The following is a 21781-nucleotide window of genomic DNA, read 5'->3' as shown; positions in this document are numbered from 1 at the left end:
TTAAGTGCAAGCATATAATGTTCATAAACTAACATAACATGTTTGGGACATATATATGTTAATATGTTAGAACATATTATGGTTGGGACATAAAATGTTTGTAAATATAATATGCTTAGATGCAAACATATATTAGTTTAGAAATGGGCTATAAACATATATTTGTTTAGAAAGAGAGACCTAGAGAGTACACAGAAAAAAAGTGTCTTGTAAATTTAAGGACCATTTTGACTTCCACATAGTTCAACAAATTTACTGTAATATAGTTCATTTTTTGTAACCACAACAAAAATTAACTTAGCTAAAGGAAAACTTATAAAAATTCAGTAAATGTTTTTTAGTTCACTAACTACGAAATGGGAAGGATTTTTCCTTAAATAAATTTCCAACACAGTAGTTAATGCATCGTTGATTCTATTATAAAAATACATGGGCAATATAAAAATCTTACTACCAAATGTAGACAATTTACTAAGAAAAAATTTTGTATGGAAAAAAATTTTTGTAGTAAAAATTAACTTAACGACTACACAGAAAAAAAGGTGTCTTGTTAATTTTAGGACCAGTTTAACTTCCGCATAGTTCAAAAAATTTACTGTAATATAGTTCATTTTTCGTAACCACTGTGAAAATTAACTTAGCTAAAGGAAAACTTATAAAACTTCGGTAAATGTTTTTTAGTTCACTAACTACGAAATGGGACGGATTTTTCCTTAAATAAATTTCCAATACAATAGTTAATGCATCGTTGATTGTATTATAAAAAGACATAGGCAATATAAAAATCTTACTACGAAATGTGGACAATTTACTAAGAAAAATTTTTGTATGGAAAAAAATTTTTGTAGTAAAAATTAACTTAACCACAGTACCGATTCGTATGGCGGCTTCCTACAGCTTATTTCGGTTTTTACTATAAGTTGGAGTATATTTCCTCACATTGAAAATTTTAGATAAAGTAGAATAAAAAGTAGTTAATTTAATCCTTGACGGGTGTATATAATTTTTTATGGATTCCTCGAAATTTTTGAATATATTTACCTTGTCCTATAGATAGAATACCAACTAATCAATAAACGTGATACTGGAAATTGAAGTGAGAAGAAATTATGAAATTATTGCATCATCTTTTTTTTTGTTTGTGTTTGTTATTGCGATGATGTTATGGAATGTGTGTTGTTGGTATCTTTTGTGGTGATAGTTGTTTTGTTGCAATAGCGAGATCAGAAAGGGATCATGTGTGTGTGGAGTTGTTTTTCTTTACATATGTGTCCTTTATGACTATTTGTGTCTTTGAGTTTTATTGGTGCATTCAGTTCTGTTGATGCATTTATGAAGCGCACACGTGGTGCGCTTGCGTGCGGTATTTGTGTTTATTAATAAAAATACATTTATTTCGTAACATTTTAGAAACTGATAAGTGAATGGTGTGATGTTAGAGAAAACAAAAACACTTTATATTGATAAAAAATAAATAACTCTAAAATAAATCACATATTAAGAAACTGTATATTTCTATTAATAATTTAAAATTAGTGCGGTTTTAAATTGATTTACATAAAAATATTCATAATGAGTGGTAATAAAATGATCTATATTTACTCTACATCTGGATCACAGTACAATTTTTTGAGTCTATATTTTTATGTTATAGCGAGTCCTTAAGGTGTGTACTAAGTTCGAGTTTAGGTGCTAAAATCAGAAATAAATCAGTAAGAAAAGTATAAAATTATACGCCTTCGATGCAAATTTAAATATATATAGCTGATGGCCTTAGCAGCCAATGCTACTTTTCCCTTTTCTTTTTTATCATACATTTACTGTATGATTAAAATAAACAATAAATAAATAAATAAATAAATATAACTTGATGGAGAATAGCTCGAAACAAGTTTTTTATTAAGTTTATATTCTTTAAATGGATTACACGATTAAGAACAGAAAATCGTTTTTAAGCTTATGTAGAACGCTGTTTTTTTAATTTAATATGATGAATTGTTTTCAAGTTATTCCAATATATATAGCGGAAGTGCCTTAATTTTGAACATAGCCGTATATCTCAAAAAGTCGAGCTCTTAAAAAAACAAGTGTAAATTTGGATTCAGCGACCTCAAATTACTAAAAATTTGATATAAATTTTAAATGAACACAAAAACGGTTCAATTTTGTTCCCATGTATTTCTAAAGAAAACTAATCATGAAAAATTGGGATTTTAGCCACTAAACTCGAACTTAATATCCACCATAAATACTAAATGCTATATTGACAAGTGGAAATTATATCTAATTTTATAATATTTTTATTTCATTTATATTCTGAGAAGGATTTCAAAAGTGTCCCATTTGTGCATGGATATGATTCCACTAATGTAGTAATTGGATGATTTTTTTCAATGTGGTAAGTTTTTCGTCCATTTGTAATAAAGCCAAAATTTCTATTTATTAAAAATAATTTTCATTTGCAGGATGACAGCAAATCTAATGGCATTTTTTGGAATCTTCTTACTGTTTAATGCTAACTAAGCTGATATCCCTATTTGCTCTAAGAAAATTCTCTTGTAAGTTAAAGATCAAAATACCATAGAATTTGATATTTTTATATTTTATATACCTTTTTAACTTCAGAGGCTTATGACGCAAATCCACACAACAAAAACTAGCGAAATCGGTGAAATTGGGCAAAAATGAAATGAAAATAGCAACTTATGGCATATATCTTTCATATGGATAGAAAATGGAAATTGATATTAATTAGTTTCATTCTACTATCATAGAATATTACTCTTTTGAAGAAGCAATTACTAACTACCGAAAAGTAACAGCATACAGCGTACGAATAAAAACATTTCTTTTATTGTATATCATAAGCCATAGTTTTATGTAATATAATAATAATTTTTTGAAATAAAATACTGGTAGTTATGAAAAATTATCTTATATTGTACGAAAAATTTCTTAGTTGTATACAGGCTTGTTGTACCTTTAATTCCTCAATTTATTTACTTCTTTGAAAATTATACTGATAAACAGTTTATTTGAAACCAATTTCTAAATATAGGATTCCCAAAAACTTGTTCATTTTTCCGGATAGCAGGAATATTTGGAATGAGTGTAAGTACATTCTTCCCACAGCGTAGTAAGAATGAACTAAAATACGATGCAATACATAAACTTATTTATAAGAAAATCATGAACTTATCTAGATGAAAAAAATCTTTGGCGCCAAATCATGGTCATTCTTACTATGGGTTAGTTCATTTTTCGTAAACAATAGTAAACTTTTTTTTCGGTGTACCTACAGATTATTTCCCTTTTTATTATAAGTTGGAGTGTTTTTCCTCACATTGAAAATTTTAGATAAAGTAGAATAAAAAGTAGTTAATATAATCCTTGCCGGGTGTATATCATTTTTTATAGATTCCTCATAGATTTGGTATATATTTTACCTTAACTTATAGATAGAATTCAAACTAATCAATAAACGTGCTACTGGAAAATGTAAGTGCATCATGTGAGGGAGTTTTTAAGAGACATTTTGTGTATATCTCGTATGATTGTTTGTGTTTGTTATTGCGTCATTTATGCTGTTGTTGGTTGTTTTGATTCTAGAGACAATGGAATGTTCCTTGTGTGTTGTTGGTATCTTTTGTGGTGAGAGTTGTTTTCTTGCAATAGCGAGATCAGAAAGGGATCGTGTGTGTGTGTGGAGTTGATTTTCTTTACGGAGTTGTTTTTCTTTATGGCTATGTGTGTCTTTGAGTTTTATTGTTGCATTCAGTTATGTTGATGCATTTATGAAGTGCACACGTGGTTTTAATTTTGCAAAATTGTACGTGAGGTATTGGTGATTATTAATGAAAATACATTTATTTCGAAACATTTTATAAACTGAGAAGTGAATGATGTGATGTTAGAGTAATCAGAAACGCTTTTTATTGATAAAAACAAATAACAGATTAAAGAACTGTATATTTCTGTTAATAGTTTAAAATTAGTGCGGATTTTTAATTGATTTACATAAAAAATATACAACATGAGTGGTAATAGGATGATCTATATTTATTCTACATCTGGATCACAGGTTGGAGATGCAACCATGTTTTTGAATCTATATTTTTTATGTTACATCAATTCCTACAGGTGAGTACTAAGTTCGAGTTTAAACGCTAAAAATAAAAATAAATTACTAAGAAAAGTGTAAAATTGTACGTCTTCCGATACAAATTTAAATATAACTTGATGGAGAATAGCCCAAACCAAGTTTTTTATACAGATTATTTTTTTATAATGGATTATTAAAGAAAACGTATCATGAAAATTGCGATTTTAGCCTCTAAACTCGAACTTAATATCCACCTTAAATACTAAATGCTATACTGACAATTGGAAATTATGTCTAATTTTTTTTTCATTTTTTATTTCAAATATATTCTGAGAATAATTTCAAAAACGTCCCATTAGTCCATGGATATGATTTCAATAATGTACCAACTGGATGGATTTTTCAATGTGGTAAGTTTTCTATAAACGGTATTTTGTCCGTTTTTAATAAAACTAAAATTTAAATTTATTAAAAATTATTATTTTCACTTGCAGGTAAACAGTTCTTGTAATGGTATTTTTTTGAATATTCTTACTGTTTAATGCTAATTAAGCTGATATCCTTATTGGCTCTAGGAAACACTCTTGAAAACCGTAAGTTAAAAATCAATATGAACGATAGAATTTGATAATATTTTTCTTATATTTTGTATAACTTTGCAATTTCAGATGCTTATAAGACAAATCCGCCCAACAAAAGTTAGCCAAAATCGATGAAATTGGACAATTCAATATATCTTTCATCTGGATAGAAAGCATGGAAATTTAAATTAATTAGTTTAGTCCTAATAACATAGAATATTACTCTTTTGAAGAAGCAATTACTAACTACCGACAAGTAACTGCATCCAACGTACTAATAAAAATATTTCCTTTATTGTATCTCATAAGCCATAGTTTTGTGTAATATAATAATATTTTTTTGAAATAAAATACTGGTGGTTATAGAAAATTGACTTGTTTTGTACGAAAAATTTCTTAGTTGTATACAGGCTTGTTGTACCTTTGATTCCTCAATTTCTCTACTTTTTTGAAAATTATACCGACAAACAGTTTATTTCAAACCAATTTCTTAATACAGGTTTCCCAAAAAATCGTTAATTTTTCCGGATAGCAGGAATATTTTGAATGAGTTTAACTATATTCTTCCCAAAGCATAGTAATAATGAACTAAAATACGATGCAATACATGAACTAATTTATAAGAAAATCATGAATAATTTATAAGAATAAATCATGATAAAAAAAATCTTTGGCGCCAAATCATGGTCATTCTTACTATGAGCTAGTTCATTTTTCATAAAAAATAGTAAACTTTTTTTCGGTGTATGCTGCAGGTAAAATAATGAAAGTAACCAATTGATGCCTTAAAAATATATCCACACAAAGAAAATTCAATTAAAATTTTTTCTACCAGTGTATGTCCTAAGGTGAAACATAATATGTTTGAAAAATACAAACAATATTTTGTTTGGACCAATCCTGAAAATATATATGCTTGAAACAAAATGTGTTCGGGGTATATGTTACAGAAGCGATTTTTTTGAGGGTACATATTTAGCCTGCTTCCTAAATCTAAATACTTCATAGAACCGAAAGTATTAATCGGTTTATTTCCATACCCGGTTATACTATCACAATAGTTTTTAATTAACCGGTTTATATTAACACCCAGTTTAAAGAACGAACCACATTTAAAAAAAAAAAATGCAAGATATTTTATTTTCCGCCTGCAGTGCTTTTTTGATCTATGGTAAATTCCTATTTGAAAAAGAGATATTAACCCCCATTTTCATAAAGCTCCGTTAGTGTTCCGTTAACTAACCAACTTTTGAACCGTATTATGGACGAAGCTGTCATCTTGCATATATATTCCATATGCCAGTTAGGAACATAACTGAAGAATTCTTTTTTTATTAAAGTTAACTGGAGAGAAGATATTTGCAATTTACTTTCTGTTAACTGGCAGTTAAAGCCTAGCGGAGCTACTTGAAAATGACCGTAACTCGTTTAAAAAGTAGGTGATTTTTTGTTCAAAAAATGGCTCGCAAACGATTCTAAAATCTGCTCTTTTTGTTGTACCTCGATAAAAAAAATTGTTTCGACTACCTTCTTTTCATAAGACTATAACTGTCAATTCAAATTTTCTTGATTGTTTTTTAACTCGTTTGTCAATATTATTTTTGATTTTTTCCCAGTCAATAATATAATTGTTAATTTCATAAAATAATTCCTTAAGGACCAATAGCAAAAAATAATGCTTATAAAATTTTGGCTAATTGAACGTGCTCCATTTTTAGCATTGTCTCTAATGGCATCCTATGCAGCCTATGAAATGCCACCCGATCAATATCCCTACGCATTTGCGGCCAGTGCATTTGGACTCATTTATGGAATTCATGGTCTAATGGGTGGTGAAGAATTACACTATAATGTGGTCAAACAGGTTTTGGATACCTTAATGGATTTCATACCTCCTGCTTTAGTGAACATTGAAATATTTGTGAGCATGGAGAATTCATATGCCATGGTTCATACTCTATTCGTTATACCACTGCTGTTGGATTTGATTGCGAAGCTTTTCGGTGAGGAGGGCGATGATGAAATAACGCAGATTTTGAAACTAGTCAATAATTTCGCAAATGCTATATCATTGGCCATTCTCGGCTTTTTGGAATATAATTACAAGTATGGATATGTGGCTTTTGCTATGTTTATTGCCCCTGCGGGGTTGGCATTGGAGGGAAGATGTCCTGGAAACATGAGTAGAAAAATCTATATTTTTGGATATACCCTTTTCTATTTTGTGACGATGTTGGCAGTGACTGCTCCCAAAGAATATATAAAGGAGGGATTTTTTAAAGCAGAACCCATGTGAAAGAATGCTGAAGACTTTGGGATAAATTTTAGCAGAAAGAACATTTTGAAATTTTCCACTTGATCCACTTGTTTTTTTGCATTGGGTAATAAAATTTAAATTAAAAAATAATTCCGTAAATCAGAACTTATGTTAAAGAAACTGGGTGTAATAAATTCTTCAGAAATAAAATTTTGAAATTTTCCACTTGTTCAATTTGTGTTTCGTTGATAAATCTTTGAAATAAACTTCGTAAATACAAAATCAAATTTTAGATTTGATTTTAGATTTGAAAAAATATTTCGATCAAATTACATATAAAACAAAATTATAATATTGCAAATTTCTGCTGTAAAATTGCTTCAGTTGTGTTCAATCTTCCAAATAAAATGGTTGATATTTTCTTCAATGGTCTCGTGGTGGGTAGCTCTGGATATGCCTTGAGCCAGCTTCAGTTTACCGAAAATCCCTTCATATTTTCCGGTTGTGTTGTGGGTCTATGCCATGGCCTATTAGGCCTTTATATGAACATCGTGGAAGGTTCCAGCAATAGTCAAATGGCATTCGAATTGCCCCAATCCAATGACAGTATGGTGCGCAAATTACAAAATCTTACAGAGAGTTGTATGGAAATTACCATAGTTCCTTTGGTGAATATAGATCTCTATCTGAAATCGCAACAATCTTCACCTTTAGCAATGGGTCATGGCCTTTTCATAGTCCCCTTGGCCTTTGATGTGGCATTTAAACTATTCGATACAGATGGTGAAAGAAATTCTGCCGATACGCTCAAAGAATTGACATCACTTGGTAACATCGTTTCACTTGTCTTTTTGTCAGTGAATGAGAGTCATTTACCCTATGGTCTTTTGGCCATGTCAGCTTTAACGGCCCAATATGGTCCTGTGGTAATGGAGAATATTCTAAAAGGATCTGGAGCAAATATTTCATTAATGGGTTATTCTTTATTGTTTGCCTTAATACCCAATGCCGTAGGGATTTGAGCTGATGCAAGTCATGAAATTTTAAGTAAGATTTTTTTTTTAGTTTTTTGTGATGCAAAAAATTAAAGATTACAAATTTTAGAAAAGTGAATAGAATGTGTTTTATTTTTAAATAAAAAAATCGAAAAAAATATTGGCAGTGCAATTAATGATTTATTCGAAAAAAATCTCTGGCAAATTTATTAATCGATTTTTTGTCTATTCATAGCCGCTACTCTTTCCCATATTTTTGCCAACATATGTTACGGATACCACAACGAAAGCGGGTGGGGTAAGACTTCCCATTTGATTTTAGGTGATTTGTATCAACCAGTTGATTACAGAAGAGCGGTGTTATATCAAATACCGATAAAAATTTTTTACTTATATCTTAAAAGACCTTAAAATCGAAAATCGATTGACCTCAAAATCGGATAAAAAATTATGTACCAAGAAGTCACATCGGGAATCGGTCTATATGGGGCTATACCACAACATGGGCCGATACACACAATATTAGTGAATCTGAAATACCTCTACATTTTTATACCCTCCACCATAGGATGGGGGGTATATTAACTTTGTCATTCCGTTTGTAACACATCGAAATATTGCTCTAAGACCCCATAAAGTATATATATTCGGGGCCTTGGTGAAATTCTGAGTCGATCTAAGCATGTCCGTCCGTCCGTCTGTTGAAATCACTCTAACTTCCGATGGGAAGTTATATCAAATGGGCCATATCGGATCACGTATAGCCCCCATATAAACCGACGATCAGATTTGGCTTGCGGAGCCTCTAAGAGAAGCAAATTTCATCCGATCCAGCTGAAATTTGGTACATGGTGTTTGTATATGGTCTCTAACAATCATGCAAAAATTGGTTCACATCGGTCCATAATTATATATAGCCCCCATATAAACCGATTCCCCGATTTGGCTTGCGGAACCTCTAAGAGAAGCGAATTTCATCCGATCCGGCTGAAATTTGGTACATGGTGTTAGTATAAGGTCTCTAACAATCATGCAAAAATTGGTTCACATCGGTCCATAATTATATATAGCCCCCATATAAACCGATTCCCCGATTTGGCTTGCGGAACCTCTAAGAGAAGCAAATTTCATCCGATCCGGCTGAAATTTGGTACATGGTGTTTGTATATGGTCTCTAACAACCATGCAAAAATTGGTTCACATCGGTCCATAATTATATATAGCCCCCATATAAACCGATTCCCCGATTTGGCTTGCGGAGGCCCTTGGAAGAGCAAAATTCACCCGACCCAGATGATATTTGGTACGTGGTGTTAGTATATGGTCTCTAACAACCATGCAAAAATTGGTCCATACCGGTCTTAATTATATATAACACCATTTACACCGATCCCCAGATTTGACCTCCGGAGCTGTTGGGGGAGCAAAACTCATCCGACCCGGTTGAAATTTGGTACGTGGTGAAATTTGATATATTGCGCTAGTGTATGGTTGCTAACAACCATGCCAAAATTGGTCCATATCGGTCTATAATTATATATCGACGATCCCCAAAAATAATCTACCAAAATTTTATTTCTATAGAAAATTTTGTCAAAATTTTATTACTATAGAAAATTTTGTCAACATTTTATTACTTTAGAAAATTTTGTCAAAATTGTATTATTTACTATAGAAAATTTTGTCAACATTTTATGTCTATAAAAAATTTTGTCAAAATTTTATTACTATACAAAATTATGTCAAGATTTTATTTCTATAGAAAATTTGTACAAGATTTTATTTCTATAGAAAATTTTGTCAACATTTTATTACTGTAAAATTTATTGTAAAAATTTTATTACTATACAAAATTTTGTCAAGAGTTTATTTCTATAGAAAATTTTGTCAAAATTTTATTTCTAAAGAAAATTTTGCGAAAATTTTATTACTATAAATTTTTTTTCAACATTTTAATACTATACAAAATTTTGTCAAAATGTTATTGCTTTATAAAATTTTGCCAAACAGAATTATGTACGTATTAGTCGTCCTTTTTTGTTCAATATATACCCCGTATGGACTAACTTATAATTGAGAAGACAGTGTTAATAAGTTTTAATATACCTTGCCATCGACAAGTGTTACCGCAACACAAGTAATTCGATTGTGGATGACAGTCTTGAGTACATGTTTCTATGCAATCCATGGTGGAGGGTACATAAGATTCGTCCTGGCCGAACTTACGGCCGTATATACTTGTTTATTTTTATTTTTAGCGCCCGTTTGCATAATCAAAATAAAAATATTTCAAATGAAAATAAACCCCACTTTCTATTTTGGGATTGCGCTTCGTTTCCTGGAGAGGCCTATATTCACTTTCTGAGATTTGACAGTGGCGGGAACAGTGTAACCTTTTGTTGCTGCGAATAGCATTCTATTGCAATAGTTTTGCTTATTGCTTGGACTTTGACTTGGATCGGGGTTTCAGACTTTCTTCCACCGACGGGGTCCACAGTGTGTTACGTGGAAGCAAAGTGAGATTTAAGACTTTTTCCTATAGATTTAAAACGATAGGCGTGGACGGCCCGTGGTCGAGGTTTAAGGTTTTGTGTACAAAGTCAATAGAAGACTAACGTATTTGCAAAGTTATATAAGTGGCTGAGGTTTAAGACTTTCTCCCATAGACAGAGTGCAAAGTGGGCTACGCGATTTCTCTCTCCTATGGGCAGAGTGCAAACTGGGATAGATTTCTCTGAATATGAAAATAAGCCTCAAAACCTAAATTAAATAGGACGCCAATAAATGACAACAACACCAACTTTGTATATTTTTTTGAGAGTAATTTCATTTTATTTTTGGGACGCAATTGAATTACAAAAATAAATCCCAATATCTTAAATGAAAAATTAACCCAAAATTGCTTTTTGGGATTATGGCTCGTTTTCATAATTTCGTTTCGTTCACACATTTTCAGTAATATGGTGTTCTCACCAAGCATGTTTTGGGGTTTGAAATGTTTTCCCTTTATAAGCGCTTCAAAACGAGTCGTTTTTGCCATACTAAAAAACAAGTTCAAAACACAAGTTTTCCTCCAAAACACGTCAATATTAGAATGTGAACCCACCTAATTTTGAATATACCCCGAATAACGTACCCTATTCAAAATATATGTCAAAATATTGAAATAAGTTTCATAGAAAAAAAGAATTAACAAAGGCTTTTAAGAACATGGACATGTGAACATAACATAAAACATTTTTCCCCTTTGCGCTCGCGGTAATTATTTGGACATAGGTTGCATATATGTGAAGTTCGAGGAAATGTGAATTTCTAGTTTCCATGATAACTGTCAAACTAAAACATCTCAACCCGGTGTGAACGGTGAAATGTTTTGGAAAAACGAATGAGGAAAACGAGTCGGTGGGAACATAGCATAACACATACATATTTCGTTTTCCATTAGATATGGTTCATTTTCAAAAAGTCATTTAAATCAACAGTGACAACAGGACCTAAATCTAATCTGCTGTCGATATTCGTGCTTCAGTTTAATTTTGTTGGGGCACGTATTTATTATGAAGCATTGCCCTATTTTTGCCGCCCTGTTTCAATAAGATTTTGGGGGCTCACTTTCCTGGGGCCTATTTTCAAGCTGGTTACATTTTTGGGGCTCATATTAATTATGAAGCGTCGTCCCACTCAGGGACCATTTGGGTTTTGCAACTCATTTTCCTGAAGCCAATTTTCATACCATCCCAACATACCATACTGTAATTAAATTTCTAGAATTCTCCGGTATAAGGAGCCATCAAAGTTTGGGGTATGGTCTGAATTCCCAATTCCTGAACACCTCACAAGGATTGGTTCTGTATATTTCTTTAATTTAATCTAAAAACCCAATTTGTCTTTTGTCTTTTGACTGAAACCTATCAAACTTGGACCCGCTAAAAGCCGAATGCCTCTCAAATGTGGACAATTGTCTGGTGACGTATGTTTTATCAACACACTAAAATTAACCTCCCATAACTGGACACCTTCCAAATGTGGAAAAAATGTAGGCGACCGCGGGTATTCACCTTTCGGAGGTTTCACTGTAGTTTATTAAAGATGGTCTTGGGTATTTGGATGATTTTGTGTTTCGGTAGAGGGTGTATCAGATTTCATGGTGATGTAAGATTTGCAACAACAACACTAATAGAAAAAATTCCGTTCCACAATCGTGAACGGGCGGTGACAAAATGCAACGGAAACATTGCATACAACTTTAGTTCCATTATTTGGCCAACATTAGTTCCATTATTTGGCCAACATCTTTTTTTTATTGTTTCGTTTTCAAAATTCCCCTACGGATCCAAGATTAAACCATTCGAGACGCCTTAGAAAATCATCATCATAAATACCAATCATAGCAAATAAATACATTAGAATAAAACCACATAATTTCACAATTCCTCCATGCCATCGACCAAAGAATTCCGCATAAATGCCATAGTTCAGTATGAGCGTAGCTAACCAAACACCTCCAAACCATATATTCAATTCAGTTTTAGCCAAATATCCAATGGAAATTGCATGAGACATTATATTCACTTGTTTCAAATATAACATGATTCTGGCACTTTCTTCAATCGCTATGAATTTCGTCAGAATATCCAATATCATGGGTATAAAAAATGATATTGATAGTGCTGGAGATTTCGAAGATAACTGATATAGTTCAATATTAATGAGACCCAATGGCATATATTCATGTACGGATTCCATTATGCGTAGAGGTAGAGTTCCTCCATGTTGAATTGTTACCATTTCGAATCCAATATCTGCTTGAAAATGTTCGTTTTGTATTAAATGCATTGCAGCATCCATGCATCCCAGTACAAAGGCCATGAATCCATATTTGCAGTCTCTCATTGGTGTTACATACGCACCAATTATCGCGGTTAATAGTTGTAAGCCTTCAAGAATTTTGATTACATTCATTTTTTAATAAAATCAAGTAAAATAAAAGATAATTTATATGAATTTTACTGTGAAAAGTAAAGTTTTGACAGTAAAACAAAATAAGTACCGAATATCTAAAGTTGGACGGGGCAGACTGTTTTTGTCATTTACTAAACTGAAATAGAAATAAAATTTTGACAAAACTTTCTATGGAGATAAAATTTTGACAAAATTTTCTATAGAAATAAAATTTTGACAAAATTTTCTATAGAAATAAAATTTTGACAAAATTTTCTATAGAAATAAAATTTTGACAAAATTTACTATGAAAATAAAATTTTGACAAAATTTTCTATGGAAATAAAATTTTGACAAAATTTTCTATTCAAATAAAGTTTTGACAATATTTTCTATAGAAATAAAATTTTGACAATATTTTCTATAGACATAAACAAAATTTTCTATGGAAATAAAATTTTAAGAAAGTATTCTATAGAAATAAAATTTTCTATAAAAATTAAATTTTGACAAAATTTTCTATGGAATTAAATTTTGAGATTTTATTTCTAGATTTTATTTCTATAGAAAATTTTGTCAAAATTGAATTCCTATAGAAAATTTTGTCAAAATTTTATTTCAATATAATATTTTATAAAAATTATATTTCAATAGAAAATTTGGTCAAAATTTTATTTCTATAGAAAATTTTGTCAAACTTTTATTTCTATAGAAACATTTTTCAAAATTTTATTTCTATAGAAAATTTTGTCAACATTTTATTTCCATAGAAAATTTTGTAAAAATTTTATGTTTTTGAAAACTTTGTCAAAATTGACAAAATGTTCTATAGAAATAAAATTTTGACCAAATTTTCAATTGAAATAAAATTTTGATAAAATATTATATTGAAATAAAATTTTGACAAAATTTTCTACAGCAATAAAATCTTAGACAAAATTGTCTATGGAAGTAAAATTTTGACAAAATTTTCAATAAAAATAAAATTTTAACAAAATTTTCTATAAAAATAAAATTTTTACAAATTTTTTTGTTTTAGAAACAAAATTTTGAAAAAATTTTCGATAGAAATAAAATTTTCTATAAAAATAAAATGTTGACAAAATTTTCTATAGAAATAAAATTTTCAATAAAAATAAAATTTTGACAAAATTTTCTATGGAAATAAAATTTTGACAAAATATTCTATAGAAATAAAATTTTGATAAAGTTTTCTATAGAAATAAAATTTTGACCAAATTTTCTATTGAAATAAAATTTTGACCAAATTTTCTATAGAAATACAATTTTGATAAAATTTTTTGTAGAAAAACAATTTTGACAAAATTTTCTATAGAAATACAATTTTGACAAAATTTTCTCTGGAAATAAAATTTTGACAATATTGTGCTATAGAAATAAAATTTTAACAAAATTTTCTATAGAAATAAAATGGTGACAAAATTTTCTATAAAAATAAAATGTTGACAAAATTTTTCTATAGAAATAAAATTTTCACAAAATCTTCTAAATAAAATTGTGACAAAATTTCTATAGAATTAAAATTTTGAAAAAATTTTCTATAGAAATAAAATTTTGACAAAATTTTCTGCAGAAATAAAACTTTAACAACATTTTCTAGAGAAAATAAATTTTGACAAAAGTTTGTATGAAAAAAAAAATGACAAAATTTTCTTAGTAATAACATTTTGACAAAAGTTTATATGGAAATAAAATTTTGCCAAAATTTTCTATAGAAATAAAATTTTGACAAAATATTCTACAGAAATAAAAATTTGTCAAAATTTCTATAGAACTAAATTTTGACAAAATTATCTATAGAAATAAAATTTTGCCAAAATTTTCGATAGAAATACAATTTTGACAAAAATTTCTATAGAAATTCAATTTTTAGTGTTGTTTTTGATCTCAGCTTAAAGCCATGCATTGACTAAACTACACTAAGCTACACTTGTAAGCTTAACCAACAGAGGAAAAGTATGCTTGTCAAATTTATTTGGGCAAAGCCCTATAGACTGCAAGATGGTTGGATGTACAGCTGTTTCGGAATTACCACATTCCTCATCAGCATCCTCTACTTGCAGCAAAACTATCAACCAATTATCAGAATAAATTCGGGTAATTCACTCAACCCAAAGTGAATTACACTTGAACCTCCCGAAAAAGGGTTTGATAGTCGGCTACTGCCTAAACAAATTTGCCAGCATATCTCTTTTCCTTTGCCAAACTCAAATCATCGATTTGAATGTATTTGGCTGGGTTTGTTTTTGAGCGTGCTTCCTCTATCTTCATTCGTTTTGTTTGTTATTGTTGGCTTCTCTTCAATCGTTATTGTTGTTTTTGATCTCAGCTTAAAGCCATGCATTGACTAACTACAAGTGTAGCTTAACCAACAGAGGAAAAGTATGCTTGTCAAATTTGGTTGGTTGAGCTACACTTGTAGTTTAGTCAATGCATGGCTTTAAGCTGAGATCAAAAACAACAATAACGATTGAAGAGAAGCCAACAATAACAAACAAAACGAAATTCAATTTTGACAAAATTTTCTATGGAAATAAAATTTTGACAAAATTTTCAAAAACATAAAATTGTTAAAAAATTTTCTATGGAAATAAAATTTTGGCAAAATTTTCAAAAACATAAAATTGTTAAAAAATTTGCTATGGAAATAAAATTTTGACAAAATTTTCTATGGAAATAAAATTTTGACAAAATTGTCTATGGAAATAAAATTTTGACAAAATTTTCTATAGAAATAAAATTTTAACAAAATTTTCTATGGAAATAAAATTTTTACAAAATTTTCTATGGAAATAAAATTTTGACAAAATTTATTATGGAAATAAAATATTGGCAAAATTTTCTATAGAAATAAAATTGTGACAAAATTTTCTAAAGAAATAAAATTTTGACAAAATTTTCTATGGAAATAAAACTTTGACGAAGGTTTCAAAAACATAAAATGATGACAAAATTTTCTATAGAAATAAAAATTTTGAAAAATTTTCTATAGAAATAACACTTTGACAAAATTTCTATAGAAATAAAATGTTGACAAAATTTTCTACAGAAATAAAAATTTGACAAAATTTTCTATAGAAATAAAATTTTGACAAAATTTTGTTATAGAAACACAGTTTTGACAAACTTTTTCTATTGAAATAACATTTTGACACAATCTTCTATAGAAATAAAATTTTGACAAAATTTTCTATAGAAATAAAATTGTGACAAAATTTTCTACACAAATAAAAATTTGATTTTCTATCGAAAATCTTCTATGGAAATAAAATTTTGACAAAATTTTCAAAAACATAAAATTGTTAAAAAATTTTCTATGGAAATAAAATTTTGACAAAATTTTCAAAAACATAAAATTGTTAAAAAATTTTCTATGGAAATAAAATTTTGGCAAAATTTTCAAAAACATAAAATTGTTAAAAAATTTTCTATGGAAATAAAATTTTGACAAAATTTTTAAAAACATAAAATTGTTAAAAAATTTTCTATGGAAATAAAATTTTGGCAAAATTTTCAAAAACATAAAATTGTTAAAAAATTTGCTATGGAAATAAAATTTTGACAAAATTTATTATGGAAATAAAATATTGGCAAAATTTTCTATAGAAATAAAATTGTGACAAAATTTTCTAAAGAAATAAAATTTTGACAAAATTTTCTATGGAAATAAAACTTTGACGAAGGTTTCAAAAACATAAAATGTTGACAAAATTTTCTATAGAAATAAAAATTTTGACAAAATTTTCTATAGAAATAAAATTTTAACAAAATTTTCTATGGAAATAAAATTTTGACAAAATTTATTATGGAAATAAAATATTGGCAAAATTTTCTATAGAAATAAAATTGTGACAAAATTTTCTAAAGTAATAAAAATTTGACAAAATTTTCTGTACAAATAAAATTTTGACAAAATTTTGTTATAGAAACACAGTTTTGACAAAATTTTTCTATTGAAATAACATTTTGACAAAATCTTCTATAGAAATAAAATTTTGACAAAATTTTCTACAGAAATAAAAATTTGACAAAATTTTCTACAGAAATAAAATTTTGACAAAATTTTGTTATAGAAACACAGTTTTGACAAAATTTTTCTATTGAAATAACATTTTGACAAAATCTTCTATAGAAATAAAATTTTGACAAAATTTTCTATAGAAATAAAATTGTGACAAAATTTTCTACACAAATAAAAATTTTACAAATTTTTCTATCGAAATAAAATTTCGACAAAATTTTCTATAGAAATAAAATTTTTGACAATATTGTCTGTGGAAGTAAAATTTTGACAAAATTTTCTATAAAAATAAAATTTTGACAAAATTTTCTATAGAAATAAAATTTTGACAAAATTTTCTATAAAAATAAAATTTTGACAAAATTTTCTACAGAAATAAAATTTTGACCAAATTTTCTATTGAAATAAAATTTTGACAACATTTTCTATAGAAATAAAATTTTTGGCAAAATTTTCTATAAAAATAAAGTTTGAAGGACTATTCGCTGTGTATTCTGTATACCAATCGGAAATGAATTGTTGTTCACAATATGAATCTCTACGAAATTGACTACGGACCTTACATAGTTTACCTCCTCACTATACCTTCCTCCGTAGCAATATTTTTTGTATTCGCATAATTTTTGATGTGTTGATTTTCGTTCATAGTTTTGACAGTTATTGTCACATTTACAACTTTCGTGTAATGTTTATCAAATGTTTGCGTACAATATAAAAACAACCCAAAAAAATAGAAAATCATTTAAAATTTGGTTTTCTCATGTATTACTTGCCACTGACTGGTCACAGCCAGTTATTACCATGCAGACCAAGAGCCATGGTGAATACCTTGTAGGCCTAAAACAAGTCGTACTTTATGTGTTAGCCCTATTTTGTATTTTAGGCCTCTTTTCAAGTCTAGCTACTCTCATAGTTTTTATTTCGATGGCGAAACCAACTACTGGTCTTACAGTTTGGGTTAATAGCTTGCCACCGTTTATGACAAACGTGATGATATTTACTATCGAAAGTTTTTGTCGGGGAACTTCCACACATTTTTTTTCGTTTGAATAAATTTGCAAAAATAATTCTAGGCCTAAATTTCAATGTCAATTTACCATCTAAAGTGACTAAAGTTTTTTTATGATTCCAATTAAGTGTCCCGTTTTTTTTTGTTAATTACTTTATTTTATAGATTAAATTCACACCATTAAAGTATTTTCTACTAAACTAAAGTTAATTAAGAGATATTTTATTATGGTTTTTAAATAAAGTTAGTTTTGTCGAAACAGTAATTACCTGAACGAAGGTAAGGAATATATCTGGGGCCTATGTGATTTTTAGTCAAACTTTGTATATTGTAACTCAGTTTCTTTTTTATACTCTGTACCACACTGGGGGACAGGGTATATATGTTTGCAAGACCCAGAAGACGAAGACATAGACACTCGGTGTATTTGGCAATAACGCTCAGGGCCGATGCTTTAGTCGATATAGATACCCTTCCTGTCCTTCTGTCTGCTAACACATTTTTGAGTTCAAAGTCTAGATTGCAGGTTTAGTCCAGCCAAGTTAAATTTCCCAAAATTATCTATTTTGGATCAAAATAGACTTTTGATTTTGGCAGAAATCGGTTCAGATTAGGTTAGGTTAGGTTATGTGGCAGCCCGATGTATCAGGCTCACTTAGACTATTCAGTCCATTGTGATACCACAGTGGTGAACTTCTCTCTTATCACTGAGTGCTGCCCGATTCCATGTTAAGCTCAATGACAAGGGAGCTCCTTTTTATAGCCGAGTCCGAACGGCGTTCCACATTCCAGTGAAACCACTTAGAGAAGCTTTGAAGCCATCAGAAATGTCACCAGCATTACTGAGGTGGGATAATCCACCGCTGAAAAACTTTTTGGTGTTCGGTCGTAGCAGGAATCGAACCCACGACCTTGTGTATGCAAGGCGGGCATGCTAACCATTGCACCACGGTGGCTCCCATCAGATTAAGATAATGTCGTATAGAATGCACGGTTGCCAAAATATTCCCCTCCAACCAAGAGGTACTTTACAAATTTTCTATAGAAATGAAGCAAAATTTGCATAGAAATAAAATTTTGTTAAATTTTTAAAATTTCGGCAAAATTTACTATAGAAATAAAATTTTGGCAAAAATTTCTATAGAAATAAAATTTTCACAAGAATTTCTATAGAAATAGAATTTTTGGCAAAATTTTCTATAGAAATAAAATTTTGGCAAAGTTTTTTATAAAATTAACATTTGACAACATTTTCTATAGAAATAAATTTTTGACAAAAATTTTTCTAGAAAAAAAAAATAAAATTTTGGCAAAATCTTGTCAACATTTTCTATAGAAATAAAATTTTGCCAAATTTTCTATAAAAATAATATTTTGAAAAAATTTTCCATAGAAATAAAATTTTGACAAAATTTTCTTTAGAAATAATATTTTGGCAAAATTTTCTATAGAAATAAAATTTTTGCAAAATTTTCTATAGAAATAAAATTTTCTCAGAAATTTCTATAGAAATAAAATTTTCACAAAAATTTCGATAGAAATAGAATTTTTGGCAAAATTTTCTATAGAAACAAAATTTTGCCATAATTTGCTTTTTTCACAAATTTTTCACAAAAATTTCTATAGAAATAGAATTTTTGGCAAAATTTTTTATAGAAATAAAATTTTGCCATAAAAATGTTGGCGAAGTTTTCTATAGAATTAACATTTGACATCATTGTCTATAGAAATACATTTTTGACAATAATAGAAATAAAATTTTGGCAAAATCTTGCCAACATTTTCTATAGAAATAAAATTTTGCCAAATATTCTATAAAAATAACATTTTGACAAGATTTTCCATAGAAATACAATTTTGACAAAATTTCTTTAGAAATAATATTTTGGCAAAATTTTCTATAGAAATACAATTTTAACAAAATTTTCTATAGAAATAAAATGTTCACAGAAATTTCTATAGAAATAAAATTTTCACAGAAATTTCTGTAGAAATAAAATTTTCACAAAAATTTCGATAGAAATAGAATTTTTGGCAAAATTTTCTATAGAAACAACATTTTGCCAAAATTTTCATAGAACTATAAGTTTGACAAAATTTTCTGTAGAAATAAAATGTTGAGAAAATTTTGTATAGACATATCATTTTACCAAAATTGCCTATAGCAATAAAATTTTGCCTAAATTTTCTATAGAAATAAAAAGTTTGACAAAATTTTCTATTGAAATAAAAGTTTGACAAATGTTTCTGTAGAAGTAAAATTTTGCCAACATTTTCTATAGAAATAAGATATTAGCAAAATTTTCTATAGAAATAAAGTTTTGACAAAATTTTCTGTAGACATAAAGTTTTGGCAAAATTTTCTATAGAAATAAAATTTTGATAAAATTCTCTATTGAAATAAAATGTTGAAAAAAATTTCTATAGAAATAATTTTTTGACAAAATTTTCTATAGAAATAAAATTTCACAAAATTTTCCATAGAAATAAAATGTTGAGAAAATTTTGTATAGAAATATGATTTTACCAAATTTTTTATAGAAATAAAATGTTGGCCACATTTTCTCTAGAAACAAAATTTTGGCAAAATTTTCTTTAGAAATAATATTTTGGCAAAATTTTCTATACAAATAAAATTTTAGCAAAAGTTTCTATAGAAATAAAATTTTCACAAAAATTTCTATAGAAATAGAATTTTCGGCAAAATTTTCTATAGAAATAAAATTGTAGCAAAATTTTCTATAGACATAAAATTTTCACAAAACTTTCAATAGAAATAAAATGTTGACACAATTTTCTATAGAAATAGAATTTTTGGCAAAAGTTTCTATAGAAACAAAATTTTGCCATAATTTTCTATAGAAATAAAATTTTGGCAAAATTTTCTGTAGAAATAAAATGTTGAGAAAATTTTGTATAGAAATCTGATTTTACGAAATTTGTCTGTAGAAATAAAATTTTGGCACTATTTGCATAGAAATACAATTTTTGCTAAATTTTCATAGAACTAAAAGTTTGACAAAATTTTCTGTAGAAATAAAATGTTGCGAAAATTTTGTAAAGAAATATGATTTTACCAAAATTGTCTATAGAAAGAAAATTTTGGCAAAATTTGCATAGATATAAAATTTTGCTAAATTTTTTATAGACATAAAAAGTTTCACAATATTTTCTATAGAAATAAGTTTTTGACAAAATTTTCTATAGAAATAAAATTTTGACAAAATTTTCCTTAGAAATATAGTCTTTTGAAATAAAATGTTTACAAATTTTTTTATGGAAATAAAATTTTGGCAAAATTTTTTATGGAAATAAAATGTTGGCAAAATTTTCTATGGAAATACAATATTGAAAAAATTTTCTATAGAAATAAAATTTTGACAAAATTTTCTATAGAAATAATAGTTTGACAAATTTTTCTGTAGAAATAAAATTTTGCCAAAATTTTCCATATAAATAAAATATTAGCAAAATTTTCTATAGAGATAAAGTTTTGACAAAATTTTCTTTAGACATAAAGTTTTGGCAAAATTTTCTATAGAAATAATATTTTGATAAAATTCTCTATTGAAATAAAATATTGAAATAATTTTTTATAGAAATACATTTTTGACAAAATTTTCCATAGAAATAAAATTTTCGAAAAAATTTTCTGTAGAAATAAAATGTTGAGAAAATTTGGAATAGAAATATGATTTTACCAAATTTTTTATAGAAATAAAATGTTGGCCAAATTTTCTCTAGAAATAAAATTTTGGCAAAATTTTCTTTAGAAATAATATTTTGGCAAAATTTTCTATAGAAATTAAATTTTACGAAAATTTCTATTGAAATAAAATGTTCACAAAAATGTC

General features: G+C 27.9%; 2 protein-coding genes across 2 annotated transcripts in view; both read left to right on the top strand.

Moving 5' to 3' along the window:
• The window catches only part of LOC142228544 (tRNA dimethylallyltransferase), a 591910-nt gene that overhangs the window by 123916 nt on the left and 446213 nt on the right, over positions 1-21781 (top strand). The window lies entirely within an intron of this gene.
• LOC142230507 (uncharacterized) lies at positions 7203-8107 on the top strand. The gene has a single exon (XM_075301149.1). It carries the CDS (start codon positions 7348-7350, stop codon positions 7960-7962), a length of 615 nt encoding a protein of 204 aa, XP_075157264.1. The 5' UTR covers positions 7203-7347; the 3' UTR covers positions 7963-8107.

Source organism: Haematobia irritans, chromosome 3, assembly GCF_050003625.1.
Source record: "Haematobia irritans isolate KBUSLIRL chromosome 3, ASM5000362v1, whole genome shotgun sequence".
In the NCBI taxonomy this organism is placed as follows: domain Eukaryota; kingdom Metazoa; phylum Arthropoda; class Insecta; order Diptera; family Muscidae; genus Haematobia; species Haematobia irritans.
The sequence above is the reverse complement of the archived record's forward strand: the minus strand, read 5'-3'. Positions and strand labels throughout refer to the sequence as shown.